This window comes from Littorina saxatilis, linkage group LG17, assembly GCF_037325665.1.
Source record: "Littorina saxatilis isolate snail1 linkage group LG17, US_GU_Lsax_2.0, whole genome shotgun sequence".
In the NCBI taxonomy this organism is placed as follows: Eukaryota; Metazoa; Mollusca; class Gastropoda; order Littorinimorpha; family Littorinidae; genus Littorina; species Littorina saxatilis.
In genome coordinates this window covers 61,726,064-61,749,561 of record NC_090261.1, presented here as the reverse complement: position 1 = coordinate 61,749,561, position 23,498 = coordinate 61,726,064, and the positions used below count along the sequence as shown (strand labels likewise).

The 23,498-nt window shown below is 41.2% G+C and overlaps 2 protein-coding genes and 1 long non-coding RNA gene across 4 annotated transcripts; 1 reads left to right on the top strand and 2 right to left on the bottom strand.

Moving 5' to 3' along the window:
* The first annotated feature begins 13 nt into the window (after positions 1–13).
* LOC138952011 (uncharacterized) lies at positions 14–2,819 on the top strand. The gene is made up of 2 exons (XR_011451281.1): positions 14–1,931; positions 2,078–2,819. It is a non-coding gene; the product is annotated as an uncharacterized lncRNA (long non-coding RNA).
* LOC138952005 (uncharacterized) lies at positions 2,695–12,192 on the bottom strand. Its single transcript, XM_070323583.1, has 6 exons — positions 9,482–12,192; positions 9,176–9,252; positions 8,222–8,326; positions 7,681–7,883; positions 7,197–7,361; positions 2,695–6,547 (listed from the first exon to the last, which is right to left on the bottom strand). The coding sequence occupies exons 1-6, from the start codon at positions 9,660–9,662 to the stop codon at positions 6,274–6,276; spliced, it is 1,005 nt and encodes a 334-aa protein (XP_070179684.1). The 5' UTR covers positions 9,663–12,192; the 3' UTR covers positions 2,695–6,273.
* Positions 12,193–13,758: 1,566 nt separating this feature from the next.
* LOC138952007 (uncharacterized) lies at positions 13,759–20,501 on the bottom strand. 2 transcript variants are annotated; one of them, XM_070323586.1, is made up of 6 exons: positions 20,029–20,501; positions 19,669–19,743; positions 17,279–17,353; positions 16,964–17,061; positions 14,569–14,872; positions 13,838–14,333 (listed from the first exon to the last, which is right to left on the bottom strand). In XM_070323586.1, exons 1-5 carry the CDS (start codon positions 20,079–20,081, stop codon positions 14,838–14,840), a joined length of 336 nt encoding a protein of 111 aa, XP_070179687.1. In that variant the 5' UTR covers positions 20,082–20,501; the 3' UTR covers positions 13,838–14,333; positions 14,569–14,837. The 2 variants fall into 2 exon arrangements, with proteins under 2 accessions (XP_070179686.1, XP_070179687.1); XM_070323585.1 differs by lacking the exons at positions 19,669–19,743; positions 20,029–20,501 and adding an exon at positions 18,338–18,628 and having other exon boundaries at positions 13,759–14,333.
* Positions 20,502–23,498: the final 2,997 nt, after the last annotated feature.

Genomic DNA, 23,498 nt, shown 5'->3' with positions numbered 1-23,498 from the left:
GGGGGGGGGGGGGTACCACTACATGGCTGGGAAGATAGCGAAAAGGAGTACTACTAGCAGTGAAGTGACGTGAGGTGTGGTGAAGCGGGGTGGTATGGTGCGCCAAATTGATATTACTATCGTTAAAGCCCCAGTATGCCGAAAATGGTTTACAGAACGATTCAAATCTTCTCACGATAAAAACAGTTTTAGCCTGATGAAACACACTAGCTATAGCCTACAACTACCTCTAATGCCGCATTCAGAGCCAATGAATCACATTTAATGGCCATTTAGAACAAGTAAACCAGACAAGAAATCATTATGTTTATTTGTACTCTGTGACATCGGAAGATACCAGTTTGTTCTGTGCGCATGCTCTGTGCCGTTTCCGGTTCCGACAAGACGCCAGCCTTTCAGTGTTGACAATAACACGGTCTGTTTCTTTTGAGTCTTGTCATATTTTGGCTTCGACGAAACCGTGATCACGGAAGACGTCTAGTTTTGTTTTTGTTGTGGACGTGAACAACAATATGTCGGAGTCTACGGGCACAGAGGTGAGTGTGTATACTTTTGTTCTTTCATGCGGCAAAAATCTGCTCACAAGACTTGTGATACATGTCGATCATGATGATGTCCTGGATCAACCTCATTTATAAGCCAGACGTTTCTATACATCAAAATAATAAGATTGATTTCAAGTGCATACATATTTATATGTTTGGACGTTTTAAGTGAAGAAGGGGGGGGGGGGGGGGGTGTAACGGTTACTCCGGATACCACTACACCACCCTTTTAGTTTCACTTTCGGTTCTGTGGTTACAGAAATATAGGTGGGCGTTAGATCGCATTTCTTCAGGTCTGAAAGCGAGTCATAGCTCATGTCCCAGTGGTTTTTGGCTCACGAAGTGTAGCCTATGCGATCGTAACTTTGTCTGTCTGTGCGTTTGTGCGTGTGTGTGTGCGTGTGCGTGTGTATGTCTGTGGTAGAAACTTTAACATTTCCGAGTCTATGTGTGAGTGGTTATCCAAGACTATGGATAAAGCTCGCATAAGATTACGTCACGGTCAAAAGTGTTTGACGTCAATTAATGCATCATGACGGCATGCCTCCCTGTAGTCTTTCTCTCTCGCGTGGTGTGTGTGGTCTCGGTCATTGTTATTTTGAGCGGGCCGAGACTATTTGGCAGTCGTGTCCCTGTAAGTAGGCTACATGCAGACAGACAGATCTAGATCTAGTGTCTCTCTTTCTTGCACAGTGTCACCTAAGCTTACTGTGTGTGTGGGTGTGTATGTGTGACGGAGTGATTGAGTTTGTGTTACTGTTTGTCTATTTCTTACGTGAGCCTTGAAGGCTTCGCCTCTTGTTTTGTTTGAGATTTCGCCGAGGGGTAGGTCACTAGGTGTTCAGTATATTAAAATCATCCTCACTGTAAATTCGTTAGCAAGTCACTTACCACAGTTGCGGTTGGTTTGCTCAAGGGCGTTTGCTCTGCTGTTTTATAAATGTCATTGTGAACAGGATTTTCCCATCCGAAATTATTTTGTGTGTGTGTTCTGTGTGTGTGTTCTGTGTGTGTACACATGAAGTGTTAGTTTGAGTTCAGTAGTATTTGATAATTATATAATAAGAAATCAATTTCAGGTTGATGCGGATGTCTCTACAGCCAGTAGTGGCTCACCAACACGGGTGTACCCCCTCAGTGATGTGTCGCTGTCAGGAACCCCTCCAGCGAGGGGAACACCTCCAACGAGAGGGAGGGGACGAACTATTCGGCCCAGGGGGAGAAGGAGCGACACTAACAGTTACAACTACAAGAGAAGCAAGTGATGGTGGAAGAGGGAGACAACGAGGTGGCAAAGGAAGGCAGAGAATTCGACGCGGTTCCAGGGGACAGTTGGCCGTTACAAGTGCGCTTACTGTCATTCGTGACAGACGTTCTAGAATGAGAGTGAGTGCAAACTTCTTTTGTTTCTTATGTGATTTGGAACATGGTGTTTACTGAAGTGTTAGTGTTGTGTTACTTTTTTTCAGCCCGACCCATGGAGATTGTAAATATGATATGACATTTGTCTTCTCTCTTATTTACTGTTGCAGACAATGATTGAAACTGTTAGCGAGCAGCGTCTGCGAGAGCTGTTTGTGACCATGCTGGAGAAGTACCCCAGCTTGGTCTTCGACGTTCTGGAGCCAGCCCCGGACAGACCAGACCATGGTCACCCCCCACCTGCTGGAGATGGAGTGCCTGACTGGTGCATCTGTGGCAAGTGCCGCATAATGCGAAAAACGATTGAAGAAGTATGTTGCCGTAAGGCAACATGCCTCACACTCTTGGCCGTAAGTCAGTTGTATGTTTGTGTTTGTAGCACTTTCCATACTATCCATTTGATGCAGGTACAGTGGAACCCACATTTTCAGACCTCACAAAGTCTAAGAAATTCAGATCTTAAAAAGGAGGGAGTCTTACTCTTAAAATTGTTGTAAATTTACAGAAGTTATGAAAACAATATCGGAGAAAACAGGGTCTTAAAATGGAGTGAGTCTCCAGTATACTCAAAATGTGACAAGCCTTCAGATAGATAATACTATGTTTTCTCTCAATCTAATTTTGGTTTCCTCTTTTTTCCCAAGCTTGAAATATACAATGCCCCCTGCATAAACATTCATCCAGAAACAGACACTTGTGAGGAAAAGGAAGGAGAAAACAAAAAAAGCAACTTTAAATGGTTTTAATATATATGTGTTTAGAGAGCAAACACATGGAAATTCTAACAATCCTGTATGCAGAACATATAAAACACATACATAAACTCAATTTCTTTACTGAAAAAAGTTAAAACCATCAGTGAGATTACATACCACACATACTTTTCAATATGAAAAGAAGAAAGGAAAAGTATATGGCAGATGTGAAACCACGGTTTCTATGTACAACAACAAATGCATATTTCTTTCTATAACAGGATTTTGAGGTCCTTATTCTGGATGAAGCTGTCCTGAGCCTGGCCAGAAAGTATCGCCAGGACATGATACGGGCAGATGACGAGGCAGACGACAACAACAGAGCCAATAGGCATGCAGCATATCGCCAGTTTATATTGTGGGTCCATGGGAGGCTTGGTGCGGGACAGAGACGTGTTATACCATCGTGTTGCGTTTGGAAGATCAGGGATAAATTTCCAGATGCATGGGGCCAATACACCGGATTTAAACCAGACCGTTTTGGCGATTAAACATGGTTAAAGCCATCCAGTATTTATAACATGTCAAATATGTCATCTTTTCCTTGTATCTGTCTGTGGCAGTGAACAGTACAAGGCCAACAAGAAGGGCAAAGCCCATACGACTCACATGCTTGACCTTGACCTTTACATGACCTTGACCTTCAGGGTCAAGGTCAAATAACTAAACCTAGCAATGACATCATACACTAAGAACTGCTTTACACATTTTTCCTACCAAAATACATGTGACCTTGACCCAAGGTCAAGGTCATCCAAGGTCATGCAACACAAAGCTGTTAATTCAAGACATAGGAAGTACAATGGTGCTTATTGGCCCTTTCTACCTTGAGATATGGTCACTTTTAGTGGTTCACTACCTTATTTTGGTCACATTTCATAAGGGTCAAAGTGACCTTGACCTTGATCATATGTGACCAAATGTGTCTCATGATGAAAGCATAACATGTGCCCCACATAATTTTTAAGTTTGAAACAGTTATCTTCCATAGTTCAGGGTCAAGGTCACTTCAAAATATGTATACAATCCAACTTTGAAGAGCTCCTGTGACCTTGACCTTGAAGCAAGGTAAACCAAACTGGTATCAAAAGATGGGGCTTACTTTGCCCTATATATCATATATAGGTGAGGTATTGAATCTCAAAAACTTCAGAGAAAATGGGAAAAATGTGAAAAATAGCTGTTTTTTAGACAACATTTATGGCCCCTGCGACCTTGACCTTGAAGCAAGGTCAAGATGCTATGTATGTTTTTTGGGGCCTTGTCATCATACACCATCTTGCCAAATTTGGTACTGATAGACTGAATAGTGTCCAAGAAATATCCAACGTTAAAGTTTTCCGGACGGCCGGCCGGCCGGACGGACGGACGGACGGACGACTCGGGTGAGTACATAGACTCACTTTTGCTTCGCATGTGAGTCAAAAATGGGGGCTGAAGGGTATTTTTGAGAAGAAAAAAAAAGAAAACTTTTATCTTGAAATTATGGTTAAATTTGTCACATAATTGTGTACGTGTACTTGTAATTTTTTTTATTTGAGTCACCTAATCTAAAAATTACTTTTTTGTTGCAAACACTTCGTTTGTAATTTTTTTTAATGGTGCTCAAATCAAATGCTGTAGATACTTTCTTCAAAGTACAAAAAGTCAGATTTACAAAAAGTCTACAAGGCCAAGAAACCTGGGGTTAAAATTGCAGAAGATACTAGTGAGTAATTACTATGCCTTTCCAATGGACCGCTAATTGTTTAACGGGGACCAAAATTCTTCGTACCGTAAATATTTATGTCAACAAGAAGAGCAAACGCTCGATCGAGTCACTTTCGCAGTTCTGAATATTATATGAGGCATCAGATGGACAGGAAGAAATTGCTATTCACAACACAATGAGTCACGTTCACATAAAATTTGAGCCCGGTCACTTTTATAGTTTCCGAGAAAAGCCCAACGTTAAGTTGTGTGTTGCCGAACAGAAAAGGCTAGTTATCTCCCTTGTTTTTCTGATAACGTTCGTAAGAGGCTACAGATGTAAATACTTTGATGTAAAGAATAATCCTACAAAGTTTCAATCACATCCGATGAACTTTGTCAAAGATATAAAATGTCTAATTTTTCCTTTGACGCTGACCTGTGACCTTGAAAAAGGTCAAAGGTCAACGAAACCATCGTTAAAGTGTAGAGGTCATTGGAGGTCACGACTAAACAAAATATGAGCCCGATCGCTTTGATAGTTTCCGAGAAAAGTCCAACGTTAAGGTGGTGTCTACGGACGGCCGGCCGGACAGACTAACACTGACCGATTACATAGAGTCACTTTTTCTCAAGTGACTCAAAAATCATCAAGATCTGTCTGCCCTACAGAACATCTTTTTTGAGCCGTCCTCTGCCAAACACAGTATCACACAGCTCTGTGCCGCACCCACAACAAATGAAATTGAATATTGATCAGCAACAACAACAAAATAAGAGAAAACTCAAATAGTATGGCATTATCAACGGATGCGAAACCGAAACGTGTTTGTTTTTCTGCATTTTGTGTTCAAGTGCAACTTATGAACACCCTGTTTTGCCCATTCAAAAGCTGCTTTGGCGGGCAAAAGAGCAATGATTGTGTATACAAGCTTGGAAAATACCCACAATATCTCTAACCAGCCATCACCTTCCCATTATTCCCTTGACAGAGCTAACCTATTACCCGGATACATTTTTGCTTCCACTTTCAAACGCGTTCCGTACGCCACAAAAACATGATACTTGGCGCTTGTTTTAACCCGTTGTTTGTAGAGTTGGCATTATCTAAAAGAATTATAGAGCATGAAAGATGGAACAATTAATATTACAGAGAGCAAGATGATGTTGGCAAAATCATGTTGTCTCAAGAAACTACAAGTACAAACATTTTAGTTGGGGAAACGACAGTACTGGGTTATTTGGTGTACGAAATGACTGTTGGTCGTCCAACAAGTTGATTTAGAGATTGTTAGCGTTGTATTATATTCATTACGACATAAGTTTTTGTGGACTGATTTTTTGTTTCTAGCACTACCTAAAATCACTGTGGTATAGAAATTATACATGTTGATTACACTGATTATAATTATGTTCTGATCTTATGATGTCTTTTTGTTTAAATAAAAAAAACTAACCAAACACTCATTTTCTATTCGGCTGAATGCAAGAAAATCTGGGTTTTTTTAGGTTTTTTATGCTATAATTATGGTACACGTTGTGGATTAAGTTATGGTGTCCATTCTGTAAGGGTTTTAACACCTTGGAATATATAGCCTAACAAAAATATCTGAGGTCAATTTTAAAGATCCTGAATCTAAGATTACACAGGCAAAATGACCTGGGATAAAGCCTTCCAAAAATGGGAAAGTCGGGTAAACAAAGAAGTAATGAGTGGATTGCAGCAGATATTTATTTTTCACCAAACACATGCTGTAAACAATTGGAAGAATACAAATTCTGTTTTGTTCTTTCAGCTCTGAGGTATTAATAATGTTTGGTCAGAACTTTCTAAAAACTGGTTAGCTAAGAGGGTTGCAAGTCTAGTTTGAAGAAAAAGCTGGTGTGCCAGAAAATCTGGACACCTGCTCAGCTGCCAGCTGAGCAGTTGGGGGCGGAGCCTGACCCATGATGGTTCGGGCAATGCGGCGGGGATCAGCATCCTCCAGGTCTCTGCTCCTCTTCATTCCGCGTCTGTCCTGCATGCGTTTGAGAAGAGCCTGGAGGGTCAGGTCTTTTAGGTAGCTGTAGTCTTTTTCCTCTTTCACAGGGAACACAGTCCACCGTCCACTTTTTTTATTGAAGCAACGGTGGTACCTACCAATAAAAAAAATGTGAGGATATATTGACCAAAGCAAGCCTTACACAACAATCACTTTACACGCTGGGTCAATATATTCGTGATTGTAACATATATTTTTTCTCAATAACAACGTTATGGCAACATACCTTTTTAGTTTTTTGTAACACAGTTCTCAGTCTTAGCAACCCCCCACTAAAGTCTCGTGTTAGTACTTTGAAGAACAAAAAAAGGAGTATAGAGAATTTGTATAAAAGATACTTTTGGTTTACTGCAGTTTTACTGCAGTTTACATAATAGTTCTAACCCACGTTCCACACTATTGCTCACATAGTTGCCTACCCTGTGTGAAATGTACCTGGAAACATAATTGATGTGTCTTTTTTCTCTCACTGTTTTGAATAGTTTTCTCTTCATAATTTGATGTTTTATGTTATGAACAAATGTAATGTGATTGCAATTTCTATGATTTCTTTTCATGCAGAAAAAAGGGAATAAAAAGGGATACCATCAGCTTGTTTGTGTCTATTGATGTGGACAGTGTATGTTGGTATGTGTGCTGAAGTAACCAAGAACACAATAACCCGTAACAAGAAACAAACAATTGAAACAACATAAAAACAGCAAAATAATGACAAAACAACACCATTTTAATATATATCTTACTGGATTTGTCCATCTGGTTTTGTTTTCACACTCCTCCCCAAATGGAAGTTGTGGTCCAGAGCAGCAAGGACATTCCTGATCCTGTACACTGGAGGCGTGTAAGCATACCTCTTGGCACAATACATGAGTATGTGCTGGTGAAACACCTCCAGGTCAGCTGTGCTCCTGTGTTGTCATAATGCACAGATGTCAGATATCATGGGTCTAAGTTCATACTACTGCTATCAGTATTGTTACCATACCAAACTGAACATGCTATGCTCACTTTATCTGTGTTCTGATGCTGTTTTTAATAACTTGATAGCCCAGGTTTATTCTTTACACACGGACAAACCACATGTTAATGCAAATACTATCACCCTCTTCTCGATTCCCAGTCAATAGCCAAATTCTGGTTATCCAAAAATCGTCTACATGAAAAATATTTTGTCCAAACTAGACTAAATGTAATAAAAAGATCCCACCTTAAACGAAAACAACTCACCGGAAGTTCAAGTAGTGTTTCACTTTACTAAGAAGGCGAGGGTGCAGGAGAATGTTGGCCAGTTCCTTGATGGTATCGCTGTCCTCTCTGGCGTCCAGCCAAGGTTTGTTTCTGTCACTGTCAGACAGCTCACCATGCTGGCAGCATCCAAGGGCCCACTCATGGTCTCCTGTGATGTGGTGCAAAACACCGCGAAGGAGCTCCTGTACACAAGTTTAAAAAAAAAGATACATACTCAAACAACCTTGCTACTAGGACTTACATAATCGATAAACTGAAGGCTGAAATATGTGGTTTAGTTACATATTGACAACAACCCCCCTCAGTTTGTATCCAGAGCAATTAGTTTTTCTATGTCTTGTGTTACACGAACGGATTTCATATATCTTCCTTGTTTCCTTATCTGAAATTTACCCCCAAAAGTCAGCACATTTTATATGGCAATTATATAATTAAGTGCATGGGGTGACAGCTGTTTGTTGGCCATGGAGGTCAACTTTTTAACATTTAAAGTACATGCATAGCATTAAAAAAAACATACCACAAACTGCCTGTGGTCTGTAGCTGTTCGGCAGGTGAACCAAAAATGATTCACGATGTCTTTCGTCCACTTCTGTAGAGCAGCATGTTTCCTTAGGCTTCCAAGCTAAAATACAGAAGCAAATTGTGCATTATGCATACAGCTACTTTACATACCTTTCCTAATCTATTCAATTTTACAACAATAACCATCTCAGTATTACTGCCCTTCCAATGCAAAATAAAGTTTACCAACATGGTGTCTTTTCCATGTTGTTGGAAGATAGAACACTGAAGGTGAGATTATTGCATTTAACACTGTCATATAAGTTATAATAATGCTTCCATCTTGCTTGGTTTGATTTTTGGAATCTCTTTGTTATTACCCACTGGGTCATTTGTCTCAGGTAAAGCTGCTAAGGTCTTTGCAGTATATGGGAAGGTTGCACTTGCCTTCATTCAAGGAAATAATGATCATGAAACACCCTTTTGACCTCCCAATTTTAGACCTCCCCTGTTAAGACCTTACTTTTCCAGAATGTCTGTTCATAACCTCTGTAAATTCACCAACATTTTAACTTTAAGACACAATTTTCTCAGATTGTTGAAGGTCTTAAAAGGGGTCCCATTGTGTCTGTTACTTACTTCTATTCTAACAGAAACACTAGGACATGAAACAGTTATAGACGCTTCTTTTATAAGTCCGATTTGGATCGTATGACATAATCTAAATTCTCCTCAATTAGAACAGTTTTGACGCAGCATCACTCACTTATGTTGTCCGTCAGGTAAAATGTGAAAAGCTTTCATGAATAAACACTAAATTATCAGCTTATTACTTGCCATAAACAAAACGATTTAAATCAACCTTGTCACCCCCGTCGCGATATAACCTTGAATGGTTGAAAACGACGTTAAACACCAAATAAAGAAAGTAAAGTAAAGAAAGAAACCTTGTCACCATATGACAATATACCTTTGTTAGTTTCTTGCTCAGGTTCTTCGCAGCATGCCAGATGTCGTGCGAATGACTCAAAGCAGGATATGTGCCCCCTGAAATATAAGCAACAGTGTCGTTACTTTGTGTTTTAATTGTATAACAACACTTGGAACTGAACTAATTTAGTGCAAATGTAAGCTCACACAACAATGTATGTGTACTTTAAAAAATAAAAACCATTACTTGTCAAAAAAATGTTTTCTTCTGATAACAACCTGACAGATGTTAAAAAACCCAACAACAAAACTCTTTTTAAAGCTTTTGCCATTATTGCATACTCACTCATCACAGCTCCAATGCCTGTGTGTGCATCTGTGACCACCTCCTTCACATTGATGCCCTTCTGCAGGAGGTCACTCATTGCCCTGCGGAAGCCCTCTGTCTCCATTCGTGGCGACTTTCCGTCCGTCTCCCTCTTGTCGACAGTTTTGATGGTCAGGATTTTTTTGGTTTCACTGTCCATCAAAGTGTATGTGCAGTACTGGGCACAGTACCCAGGCGAGTCATTGCGGCCATCTCCTGCAAAAGACCAAGAAACTTACTTGCATGCAACTATTTTTCAAGGAGTGGTAACGGCCTGGTCATCAATGCATTGCGGCTGGCTTGGACTTTCACTCTTTCAGACAGGATAAAAAAAATTGTCAAGGGAAGAAGGGTGGGTTTGGAATCACATTACATTTTCATGCGTGACAACACTGGCCATTATTCTTTCTGCCATTTTGCAAGAATGCAAGTAGCTTCCAAAGAAAAAAAATCACACACAGATCAAATCAATGAATTACCCAAAACAACTATCTAGTGGGGCCCCTAGTTGAAACGATTGTTCAAATTTGTATACCAACATATCATTTGGTGTGCTGTTAGAAGACACCCAAAGAATGTAAATTCCAGGGGGGGGCAAGCAATTTTTGTCCTTTGGTAAATTTTGTTGCTAGGCAACGGAGTGCCTAAACGCGAACAATGTCAAACACACAGTTTGGGCGTTTTAACACATATAAACTATAATATAAGACTGAATAAACATAATAACATCATATTATTGGGTTGTTGTTGTCTTTTTAATGCCTTTAAGTGAAAAAATAAATAAAAGGTTGAAAAATGAGCGAAAAATCATATTTTGGAACCTTTGGGTTAGGCTATATTTGTAGGTGCTCCCAAATAGAGACAAAAGAATGTAAATAATAAGCTTGAATTGACCAGGGAACACACCAAAGCTTTGGTGATATACAGATGAGCCCAGGGACCTAAATAATGTGTATATATCAATGTTTATATCAACGCGTTACTTAACAGTGTGTGTTCAGACTGAAGCAGTGAAGACATGGCAAGCGGCGTGAGTAAACACATGGACTGGAGCCTGTGCATCTTTTGCCAGAAGGACACAACAGAAAAGCTGATAAATCCCACCGAAGAAAGCTACAGCACAGCAGAGAGACATTTAAAAGGTTTTAAAGCAGTTGGAGCGTTTCAGTCATCACTGAAAATAGACAAATTCAATGATGGGTCAGGAAGAACAAGTCGTCCTACTCAGACTCCGCACTGGACATAACAGACTAAACCATCATATGGCCACAAAGCTGAAGCTAGTTCCCTCCCCCCTATGTCCGTGTGGCAAGAATCAGACAGCAGAGCACATCCTGCAGGCTTGTCCATACCACAGTGCTCTGAGGGACACCACCTGGCCAGAAGCTATACGGCCTCAAAGAGGACTTGGAGAGGACGTACAGCACGTTTCGCCCTGCAGTCCGGACTGACGATATAACAGCGAACGACAAGAAGAAGAAGTTAGCCAAACATGGAGCTAGGTGGCACAAGAACTGCCGTGCTATCTACAACCAAAGAATGTTGGACAGAGCTGAAAAGAGACGGCATAATGAAGCTGAAAAAGATGAAGGCGAGACAGGAAAGAGATCACGCAGAGAGAGTGGGCAAGTTTCTCCACAAGAGACCTGTATGTTTAACTGTGGCAAAACTGGAAATCTTTCTGGAGGTTCTACATACCAGCTTAAGTCACATATTCGGGAATCTGCTTCGAAGATTGACCCTCAAGTTGACAACAAGTTACGTCTCACGATGTTGGGACTGGCTCACATCGCCAGACGAGGGTTTTGCACTTCAGGTTAAGCCATGATAAGATACCAGATTGAGCCGGTTGAAACTAGCTGAAAGGCTGCTGCTAAGGTCAAAGCCACTGTCAGACCCAATTCACCTTAACAGAGTACCGGTAGCCCTTTTCAGAAATCAGAACAAGTCTACTCAGATGACGAAGAATCTGAAGCTGAAGACAGCCAAGACCAACTGTGGTTTGTTTGCAAGATTGTATGTTGGATGTCAGGCTAGAGGAGGAGACCTTGATGAATTCTTTCAGCACGAAAACCAGTCATTCACTCCATCAATCTCAGATTCTGGAGAATTGCGCCACGGCAACAAAAGCGATCTCCTGCACTGTTTTGAGAAAACTCATGACCCAGTACTCACTGAACCACAAGTATCAGCTGTTCTCATTGATGGTGCTGCGCTGGTGCACATTCTGAAGCCACGCCAAGCACAAACATTCCAAGAGTACAGTGATGCTGTCTTTTTAGCATATGTCCTGGTGTGCCTGTCTAACGCTGATCGCGTTGACATTGTTTGGGACTGTTATCGTGACAACAGTCTGAAGTTATCAGTGAGGAAGAAACGAGGCTCTGGCATGAGGAGAAGAGTGAACGGAGACGTTGCTCTGCCACGCAATCGGCCAGAATTCCTATGAAACAGTCAAAACAAAGAAGAGCTGTTTCATCGTGTCTGAAAATCTGAAGCTCGTCAAGGAAGACGGGAAAGTGGTCATTGCAACACAAGGTGTGGACTTTGTTAGTTCTAGTGACATTAGTGAGGACCATTAGGAGCCAGGCTGTCCCCTTGTTCACACGTAGAGGCTGACACCAGACTGATTGTAAACTGTTCTGACCTAGCCAGAATGAATCACACTGACGTCATGATCAGGAATTTAGACACTGATGTAGTGGTGCTTGCAACAGCTCACTCACTACCATTCCCTCCATGGTAAAACCTGTGGGTGGCATTTGTGCTGGATCCCACTATCGTCTTCTGCCTATTCACGACTACGCCCAGAGAAATAAGCAGCACCTCTGATGTTTCATTCTCTGACTGGCTGCGACACTGTGTCATCTTTCTTTGGTGTCAGTAAGAAGAGATGCTGGGAAGTGTGGATGTCTGATCCAGAATTCACAGCTGTTCCTTTGGGTGCTTGCATCACCGGACAAGTTCAGCCAGATTGAGCTCTTTGTCTCGTTGATGTTCAACAAGACCAGTGTTTCCGACAAGGTGAACGATGCCAGAAAACACCTGTTCACGAAGAAAGGGCGCATGCTGGAAAACACCCCACCCACTCAAGCTGCTCTTCTTGAACACACGAAAAGAGCGATCCTGCATGCACTCATCTGGAAGGAAGCTCTCATTCCGCAGCCAGAGATTCCAGATCCTGCAAGCTGGGGCTGGGAAGAAGTTGATAGAACTTATTCGCCTGTTTGGACATCACTTCCAGATGCATCTAAGATCTGCTCTGAACTAGTAAAATGCAGCTGCAAGAAAGGTTGTAGAGGTCCGTGTAGCTGTGCCACAGCGGGTGTCCCCTGCACTGCTCTTTGCTTCTGTGATGGCTAATGCCAGCGTGACTGAAAGACTGAATTCATGAACCGGTTATGTGAGTAAATCGCTATGGATATAGAAGAAACTATGTTTACAGGTTTCTTTTTCAAACTCTGGCATTATGCATGAAATGCATTTCTTTGTTAACGAATAGTAGAAATACAGCTTGTGTACAGTATTTGTAAATAGGAGGGCCTCTACAACCTTGTTGAGAATTTATCTGTAGACAATTGACCGGACAGTATATTTTACATCAGTATGTAGTGTCGTAGTGTCATCTGTCTTTGCTTTAAAATAAAGCAGAATCATGAACCCATTCCAAAAAGATAGCAAATAGCAAGAAAATATTTGTCATTTGCATAATTTTAATAGTCAATGTGCAAGCTTGCGATTGTTACTAGACGGTACCGTTCTTGAAAAGAAAATCCGATTCAATTGTATATAATTATAAAACGTCAATAGCCAGTGCAGGGGCGGATCACATCATGGGGGTTTCCAAATTTCTTAAAGGGACAATTCGACGACGCGAAGCGTTTAGTTGTGTGCGCGAAAATGGAGCAATCTGGTGCAATCTGAGCCAAGAAACTTCCCCTAATACACCTTCAAAAAGTATATTTAAGAAGACAAATTAGATTACCAATACAAGGAAAATTGACCGATCTGGTGCAACCTGAGCCAGCAAATTACCCAACTACTTTCCGAAACCGTCATTTAGAAGACAGAGGCCAGCTCCTAGGGGGGGCCGGGGGCATGCCCCCCCGGAAAATGTTGATACAAATCAAGGAAAATGGAGGAATCTGGTGCAATTTGAGCCTTCAGTTTCTCTTTATTTTTAAATGTATTTTTTTTAATACGTTTTATTTTTTAGGGGGGGGGTCCGGAAACCCCGGAAACCCCCCCTGGATCCGCCCCTGCAGTGTGTTTATTGTCCTGATGTTAGAAACATGGTACAGGCAAACATAAATGTTAATTCAAAGGTAAACTAAACTCTTAGTTGCAAAGAACTGGTGTTTTGAATGTTCACCTTCTGCAAAAGTGCGTTTTGAGGGTATGCTTACTTAACAGGTCATATTTTCGTTCATAGACCATTTAGAAGTTGCCCCTCCCTGGCATTTGGATCCTGAGAGATGTCTTTTTAACTGTATAAAGTATCATGTTGGTATACCAATCCGAACAATTCAGCCCCTATTCTGCAGCTAGTCCTAGCACTAATCTCCTTGTTTCTAATTGAGTCCAGGACCCTGGTCTGGTGATCCTTCCAGAAATCATCGATCGTTGGAACAATGTAATGGCCCTGAATCTGGAAGAAGGACGTCCTTGAGAGCATCTTCAAGTTCAGGTGCTTCCCCAGCATTTCGATTTTGCCAAAATTGTTGCCCGATGTCACTATTGCCATTGCCAAACGGAAGTCCCCGCTGTGAAGGCGCCTGTTGAGAATGGGCTGGGAGCACCAGGTGTTGCTCACATGACCACTATCGCATACCTGTCAGAAAAAAACAGGATCGTAAGATTTTCATTGGAACCAGAGAGTTTTCATGAGTTTGTTTTTTATGGACATGACCATGACTGTCACAAATAATGGCTAACTTAGTGCATTCTTTTGTATCCTTAATCAATCAAAATTCAGCTGTTCAGACGCTGATTCTCTTACTACTCAGTGCTGTCAACTAAAAAGGGTCTATTTATTGTGAATTATATATCTTGTGATCCAGTCTTACCCATTTGACGTACAAAGCAGAGCCCACAAAACTGTGCTCAAGTGTGACTGGTTTGCCACACTTGTCACTGTCAGCTATGCAGGTGGTGATGGAGGTCAGGGCCAACTGCTTGACCTGCTCAACGGAGCAAAGGGCCATGGGAGAGCTTGCCACCTTTTCGCATTCCAGCTCATGTACCAGGTGGATTCCTCTCCCAATGAAGCCTTCCTGCTCTTCTTCTTCCTGAGGGTCCTCTTGCTTCAGTTCTCCAAAAAACATCTCTTCGAAGCTCACCTCTGTTGCCTCTTTCTGTACTTCCTCTGGGCTGAAATAAGTGAAAACAGTGTCACCAAAGCACATAAAGGGATGGCCATAAAAAAATGCATTCAAAAGTGTATACAGTGGAACCCCCCTTTTAAGACACACCCCCCCCCCCCCCCCGCCCCCCCAATTTAGGACCCTGTTTTCTCAGCTTTCCTCTTCATAACCTCTGTAAATCTTCCCCCATTTTAAGACTCCATCCTTTTTAAGACCTGATTTTTTCAGATTTTTTGAGGTCTTAAAATGGAGATTCCACTGTATATGTGTGTCTCTGCACTGTAATGTGTTTTAGATTTATTCAAGCTACAACGTCAACGGTAGACAGCTGCTATGTTGAAGGCACTGTGCTGGACAGCTAGTCTTCACGGATTCGGTTGGCCTACTTCGGTATATCAATAACAATTAATCTATATTAAACCAGTCTGACAATCACAGCGCATGACGTGCAGGAAAAGTAGCGTGCGGTGCCAGTGAGACGTAACATCATGAGTCAACTTAGAAAAGAAGCGACTAAAATATTTAGCCATCTTTATTATCGATTTTGTATTTTTCGTCAAATTCACAACATCCTGCTGTTGCCTATGTTCTTTCAGATCAACACTGCTCGCGTGAAAGAGAAGAAACCTATAACACTTTGAAATTGACCAGGACACTATAAAGTGGGACAATTTATAATGAATAGATATAGTCCGTCCGGGTGACCAGCAGAGGACGTTTTAAATCATTTTTAAAAAATCCAATAAACTTTTGCATAGTGTCTACAAATAAAAGTTGTTGAGGACGATTAGTACTATCTTGTCTGAAACACTAGAGTCAATAGTTTTTGTTGTACTCTGGTAACATTTTCAGCGATGTGACCAAAAGTGGGTAAATATTAACCCCGGATGAGCCTCAGTGACGCATACCGCTGACCTAAGCCAGCCAGGTGTGCCGCGTGAGCACGTTTTTCACACCAATTCTGTAACATTGCATTCCTCTGAGCGTAAAAGTTAAATCTAAAAAAAAAATACAAACACGAGAGTTCAAATGAATATATTATTTATTTATTATGAAGAGCTTATATAGCGCGAACCACAATTAACTGTGCTCTCCGCGCTCTACATGCCGTTTGAAATGGAATTTTTTACAGATAGACAAACAGACATTTTTTACACACAATATATAACGTATTCACTTAGACCAGCAAACTTCAAGCCTATTAGGCGAACATTCACCTTTCACGGCCTATTATTCCAAGTCAAACAGGTATTTGGTGGACATTTTTATCTATGCCTATACAATTTTCTCAGGAAAGACCCTTTTGTCAATCGTGGGATCTTTAACGTGCACACCCCAATGTAGTGTACACGAAGGGACCTCGGTTTTTCGTCTCATCCGAGTATTAGACTTTGAGGTAAAGCGTGGGGCTCTTTTGGGGTATACATGTGATAATTTTTCTTTCAATTTCGGACAATTTCACGTGTACAGGGCTTAAACCACAATAGATATTTGTTTGTTTGTTTGTTTGCTTAATGCCCAGCCGACCACGAAGGGCCATATCAGGGCGGTGCTGCTTTGACATTTAACGTGCGCCACACACAAGACAGAAGTCGCAGCACAGGCTTCATGTCTCACCCAGTCACATTATTCTGATACCGGACCAACCAGTCCTCGCACTAACCCCATAATGCCAGACGCCAGGCGGAGCAGCCACTAGATTGCCAATTTTAAAGTCTTAGGTATGACCCGGCCGGGGTTCGAACCCACGACCTCCCGATCACGGGGCGGACGCCTTACCACTAGGCCAACCGTGCCGGTTCCACCACAATAGATACAAACTAGTACTTTTCACACAAAATAGTACTACTTGCCTATAACAACTTTTGTTCTTAAATACATACCAAAATATCATTTGTTTATTTTTAAATAATTTAAAACGTCCTAGGCAAACGACAAGAAGAAGATTTAAAACGTCCTATATTGGTCCCTCGAACAGACAATACAGTAGTCTAAGCAACAACCAAAAAGACCTTGGATACAGAAAAATAAAACAATGATAGCACTTCCATACCAACGATGAATTTAAAACTTATGAACAAGACTTTCAACAACTTACAGAATGGCTTCCAGCTTGGTTCATACTCTGGATCATCAGGATCCGCTGTCTCTTCACAGTCTGACTCAGACTGCAGGGTGATGTCAATAGAAGTCAAGCTGCAAACAGTGTAAAAGGATGAAAAGTTTATCCTAGCACAAGCACAGATATTACTTTCCAGGCATAGAAAGGACAATGTTTGTACAATCTAACTACCTTACGGTTTTCTAGTATCATCGCACACACTTACCTTTCTTTCTTACTTAATGTCACAAAATAACTTTTAAAATGTTATTGCCCTGGTGGATGCCAAAAACAAAAATAAAAAAAGCTTACTTAAACGGATCAAGGAATGATGCTGATGGCCGTCTCAACGCTCTCGCAGCCCTTGTTTGTGTAGGTGGAGTACCTCTGCAACAGATATGTATCATTAATAATTATGTGATGAAATATCAGGCTCAGAAAATACCACCCACTTGCACAAGAAGATGTACGATGAGAAACAAAACAAACAAAAATAGAAATCTTCCATTCAGACCTTCCCAAACCACACAAAACTACTACCCATAATGATCATGGCAATAGTGCCTGAACATGCATAAACAAACAACAAGAAGAAAAAAGGAAACAAAACAAACAGGCAAATTTCCTTGACTGGGAACTGAACCCAGATCACTTCTGTGGAAGCACTATCATCCCACCACACCAGGTGGGCTTTCGAAGAAATAAGGGGAGTATACAATCTAACGTTGGACTGTGTCGTCCATGATGAAGCGTCATTTAGAATCTTTCATGATCAATATCTGCTACTCATACTCAACAGACATAAATGTCAGCTTGTCAGGTGGTGATGGAAACTGACCATGACTGGCATGAAAACACACAACAAATGGGAGGGATCGGTTCAGAAATGACCATTTGTATGATGTTGACCAAAGTGGCATAATATTATATACATACTCAGGGAGAAAAAAATGAAGACAGAAATAATAGATGGAATGGAAGCTTCTTGCTTTGGCAGCATGCACTGCTGTGCAAACCGTGCCATTTACTTCTTAGCCCCAGCACCGAGTGGTCAGATAAGGGACGACAGCGCGCTGCCTCAGACTAAAAATAAATGTTGGTAATGTGCACTGTGTGGGCTCGCTGTTGAGCACACAGAACCAAGCCCTGACCTGTGACTGGTCCAGAGTGCAAAATTCGAGTTTCTGCCTGCTCTCTCAGTCTCTGCTGGGGCAAAAACACCTTGTGTCTAATTTTACTGCTACCTCCAAGCAATGCCTTTAGCACTATGGCAGTGTAAACAGTTTCTGTCTCAAACCGCACACAACGTAGGAAGACCTATTCTAGGCACTTGCATGCAATCAATATCATAAACCTGGTTAAAACACTCACACATTCTGTAAATACTGCTCAGTTGTTTTTCACACTGCTAAAAATCACAGGAAACGGAAGAGCAAAAATAACTGTGAGCCTCATGTTCAATGGTCCGAATGTAAGAAGTTTGGCCAATCACAAAGCTGGTTTCAGAACCACTCCTATCCGCTACAGTGTATTGAGAAGTAAGATATGGTAAATGATGCGCTCGGCTTTTATTTCTTATGAGGAGGAGATACAGAAGACAGAAAAGGCCTGCTCACTCGACAAATCCCAGCAAAAATGTTGATGAAAATTATGACTACCAACTTCCAAAATTAAAATCATTACTATAATAATAGTGATCATTCTTTATTGCAATGCAAGACAACTAAAGCAGTGGTGGAGCAGATGACCATAAACCACATTCCGACAATTTACAAGAGTATCGTTGTTAAATACTAAAAGGCCCTACACATGTCTCTGACAGTGCATACATGTGTTCACTGCAAGACAGATACATAGATGATTCACACAATGCCACTTCTGCTTTTCTTTCTTTCGCAGTTTCACACACTCTCTCTGTCTTATATGGGGCGGGGATATAGCTCAGTTGGTAGCGCGCTGGATTTGTATTCAGTTGGCCGCTGTCAGCGTGAGTTCGATCCCAGGTTCGGCGGAAATTTATTTCAGAGTCAACTTTGTGTGCAGACTCTCTTCGGTGTCCGAACTCCCCCCCCCCCCCCCCCCCCCCCCCCCCCGTGTACACTACATTGGGTGTGCACGTTAAAGATCCCATGATTGACAAAAGGGTCTTTCCTGGCAAAATTGCTTAGGCACAGTTAATAATTGTCTACCTATACCCGTGTGACTTGGAATAATAGGCCGTGAAAGGTAAATATGCGCCGAAATGGCTGCAATTACTGGCCGTATAAAATTTCATCTCACACGGCATCACTGCAGAGCGCCTAGAACTGTACCCACGGAATATGCGCGATATAAGCCTCATTGATTGATTGATTGATTACATTGCAGTGGTGATAACTTGTGTGTGGGAAACCAGCAGCAGATCTAAAATTGCACCGCATAAAAAAGCATAATAGCACAATGATAGGAAGGAATGCTACACATGCAAGAGAAGCTAGCTGCTCCCTTTGATTTGACACTGATAAAACATCTTCACTTTTCCTCTACATGTACATTCAGGCTTTCGTCCTTGGATTTTGGGCGACCAAAAAGAGAGGAAAGGAAAGATAAGCAGAGATGTTTATAGTATTGTTACTGCTTGAAGTTGATGATTCTGTTAGTAATTTCACAACAAAGAGATGATTTTGTTAGCCATTTCACAGCAAATAGTGAAAGAGACTTACCCCTGCTTTGGGCCAACCTGATCTTCATCACTGTCTGTGGTAAGAATTTTCTCAACACCAGACAACTGGCCTTCACTGAAATAAATTGGAACAAAACTAAGCTTTACACAGGTCAGTGACAAGATAACTCGCATGTTTACTTTTTGAAAACAACAAAAAACGTGATCAACATAAAAAAGCCAAATAAACATCCTGTAAAAAAACAACAAGACACAACCTACAAAATATGAATTTGACAACTGTAAAGTACATGATCATAGAATTATATGGTTCAATACCAATTCCTCACACAATTTTTAATTTTTTAATTTTCAATTCACATTTATTGCACCTTTACATTCAAAACTTAAGTCTTCATACCTCTCAGATTCAGCTGCAGATATTTCTGACATTCCAGGTGTTGGGTGGCCCATGTGAAATAAGTGCGTGGTGGTTGCTGGAGTTGAAGTAAGTACCCCTGAGGTACCTGGGACGGGCTCTTTTTCGGAAGCAGCTCTGTAAAATACAACGCACTGTGTCACTCTAAAACAACCTGTATATAGGGAATGCTAAAAATTAAAAAAATGAAGCAGGTGGTACCATGGCAACTGTCATTAGACGCAACTTGTATGTAGTGGGGAAATAGCTCTTTCTGTAGCGGTGCTGCGTTCAATAATACTTCTACTACTTATAAATCGCTATCAGTGTGGGTTCGATTCCCACATTTTTTGAGGAATTTATTTCAACTTTGTGCAGACTCTCCCTGGTGTCTGCGCACCCCTATGTGCTCACGCGCATGCACACGATAAAGAACCTAAATTCACAGCGAAAGTCTCAGTGCTTGGAAACATGAATACACACATGCAGGAAAACAAGAGGCGAAGCCATCAAGGCTCACGTAAGAAATCGACAAACAGTAACACAAACTCAATCACTCCGTCACACACACACACACACACACACACACACACACACACACACACACACACACACACACACACACACAGAAAGAGCATAGGTGAAACTGTGCAAGAAAGCGAGACACTAGATCTAGATCTGTCTGTCTGCATGTAGCCTACTTACAAGGACACGACTGCCAACTAGTCTCGGCGCGCTCAAAATAATAATGACCGAGACTGTCAGTACTTCCTTCGCGTGACGTCTAACCCTCTTACGTCATAATGTGACGTCGATGTAATGTGACGTCTTCAAATGTTAGAGTTTCTACCACAGACATACACACGCACAGACGCACGCACGCACGCACGCACGCACGCACGCACAGACAGACAAAGTTACGATCGCATAGGCTACACTTACGTGAGCCAAAAATGGGTAGTGCCTAGACTTTATCATTGTATGGCAGCTCGCTTTCCCCAGGAAGAAAGCAGCCCGAATTTCCATGAGGGTAACCTAACACTGTAACTGGATTATATAAATATTCCTTATTCCCCACTCTGCTTCTTTACCTCTGTAAACTTGTAGAGCTAGTTATTTTTCGATAATGACCCAGCAACCAAACAAATAACGAGCCAGCAACAGCCTGAATCCTCGATAGTGCAATGGGTTGAGAAGCTGTTCTGTTTTGGTACTACTTTTGCGACTGAAAAGTTCCGAACGCTCTATACGTACAAAATATACATCTCTGGAGCAAACAATACAAACATACCGCATTTAAATTAACAACTACAGGCCTGAACACATGAATCTCCATATAAAATCCATGAGTTAGGTTGTTTTCTGAATCTAGATCTGCCGTGCACACACCGTTCATCACAAGCAAATTCCCAAGGCAAGTAACTCATACTCTTGCCGACAAGAGTAGTTCCCCTTCTTTTAACGCAGTTTCTTCGACAACACTGACTGCAATCCGACGGTCAGTTTTCAACAATATGTAGAGGTTACATGCCGAGTCTCAGTGATTATTAAAAATAATGGTCGAAGTTAGCGGATCATGAAAAATGCGAGCTTCAGCGAGCTTTTTCATGACCGCGAACTGAGACCATTATTTTTAATAATCACTGAGACGAGGTGTGTAACCTCTTTATTCCCCCTTTCTTCAGTTATTCAAAGAAAACAGGAGTTTTTGTGCGAAAGTTTGATCGAATCCGAATCACTCAACCAGTCAACCTGCGCAGGCGATCGATTAATGCGCGGTTGTATAGTTCCGTGCAAATCATTCCATTCTGTTAACACTTCTTGTCAGTTTCCCTGTTTTAGACTAAAATCAAGTACACAGATAAGCTGTTATTCTGCTGTGGCGGTAAAGGCAGATATTGTGTGTTCTGTTTATGTTTTAGTATCGCTTAAGATAATGTTCTTTCGTCAAATGGGACTTGCAGACGAACTTTTGCACCCGTGTTCCAACGTTCATTACTGTATGAAGTTCAGTTTTCTGGGGAAAATAGTGTATGAAACCGCTTTATGTTGTTTAAATTGATGAGCTGTGTGCATTTGGTTGCGTGTGATCTGTTTATCAAATGAAATATTGTTGAAAACTGACCGTCGGATTGCAGTCAGTGTTGTCGAAGAAACTGCGTTAAAAGAAGGGGAACTACTCTTGTCGGCTAGAGTATGAGTTACTTGCCTTGGGAATTTGCTTGTGATGAACGGTTTGTGCACGGCAGATCTAGATTCAGAAAACAACCGAACTCATGGATTTTATATGGAGATTCATGTGTTCAGGCCTGTAGTTGTTAATTTAAATGCGGTATGGTTGTATTGTTTGCTCCAGAGATGTATACTTCGTACGTATAGAGCGTTCGGAACTTTTCAGTCGCAAAAGTAGTACCGAAACAGAACAGCTTCTCAACCCATTGCACTATCGAGGATTCAGGCTGTTGCTGGCTCGTTATTTGTTTGGTTGCTGGGTCATTATCGAAAAATAACTAGCTCTACAAGTTTACAGAGGTAAAGAAGCAGAGGGGGGAATAATTCATTTTATAAACAGATCACACGCAACCAAATGCACACATCTCATCAATTTAAACAACATAAAGCGGTTTCATACACTATTTTCCCCAGAAAATTGAACTTCATACAGTAATTAACGTTGGAACACGGGTGCAAAAGTTCGTCTGCTAGTCCCATTTGACCAAAGAACATTATCCTAAACGATACTAAAACATAAACAGAACACACAATATCTGCCTTTACCGCCACAGCAGAATAACAGCATATCTGTGTACTTGATTTTAGTCTAAAACAGGGAAACTGACAAGAAGTGTTAACAGAATGGAATGATTTGCACGGAACTATACAACCGCGCATCAGTTAATCGATCGCCTGCGCAGGTTGACTTGTTGAGTGATTCGGATTCGATCAAACTTTCAGTTCGCACAAAAACTCCTGTTTTCTTTGAATAACTGAAGAAAGGAGGAATAAAGAGGTTACACACCTCGTCTCAGTGATTATTAAAAATAATGGTCTCAGTTCGCGGTCATGAAAAAGCTCGCTGAAGCTCGCATTTTTCATGATCCGCCAACTTCGACCATTATTTTTAATAATCACTGAGACTCGGCATGTAACCTCTACTTATCCCTAGACTTAGCAGAAATCATTCATACTTGTTGGAATTGGATGCTTTTTAATTTAAATTTTAGTCTAAATATGAACCTTTTTTTTTAACAAATAAAATTCAATGCTAGTGCTTAGAAGTTGGTTTACTTACCTGCTTGGAACAGAAACAGGTACATGTGGTACAGCTTCATGGTCTGTATGTAACATCTTTGTAGTTGTACTTGTATTGTAAGACTTTGTAGTTTCATAACTGACAAACAAAAACACAACCATTACAATGCATATATATATATATATATATGTTATAGCCCAAGTAGAAAACTCTTTGCTCT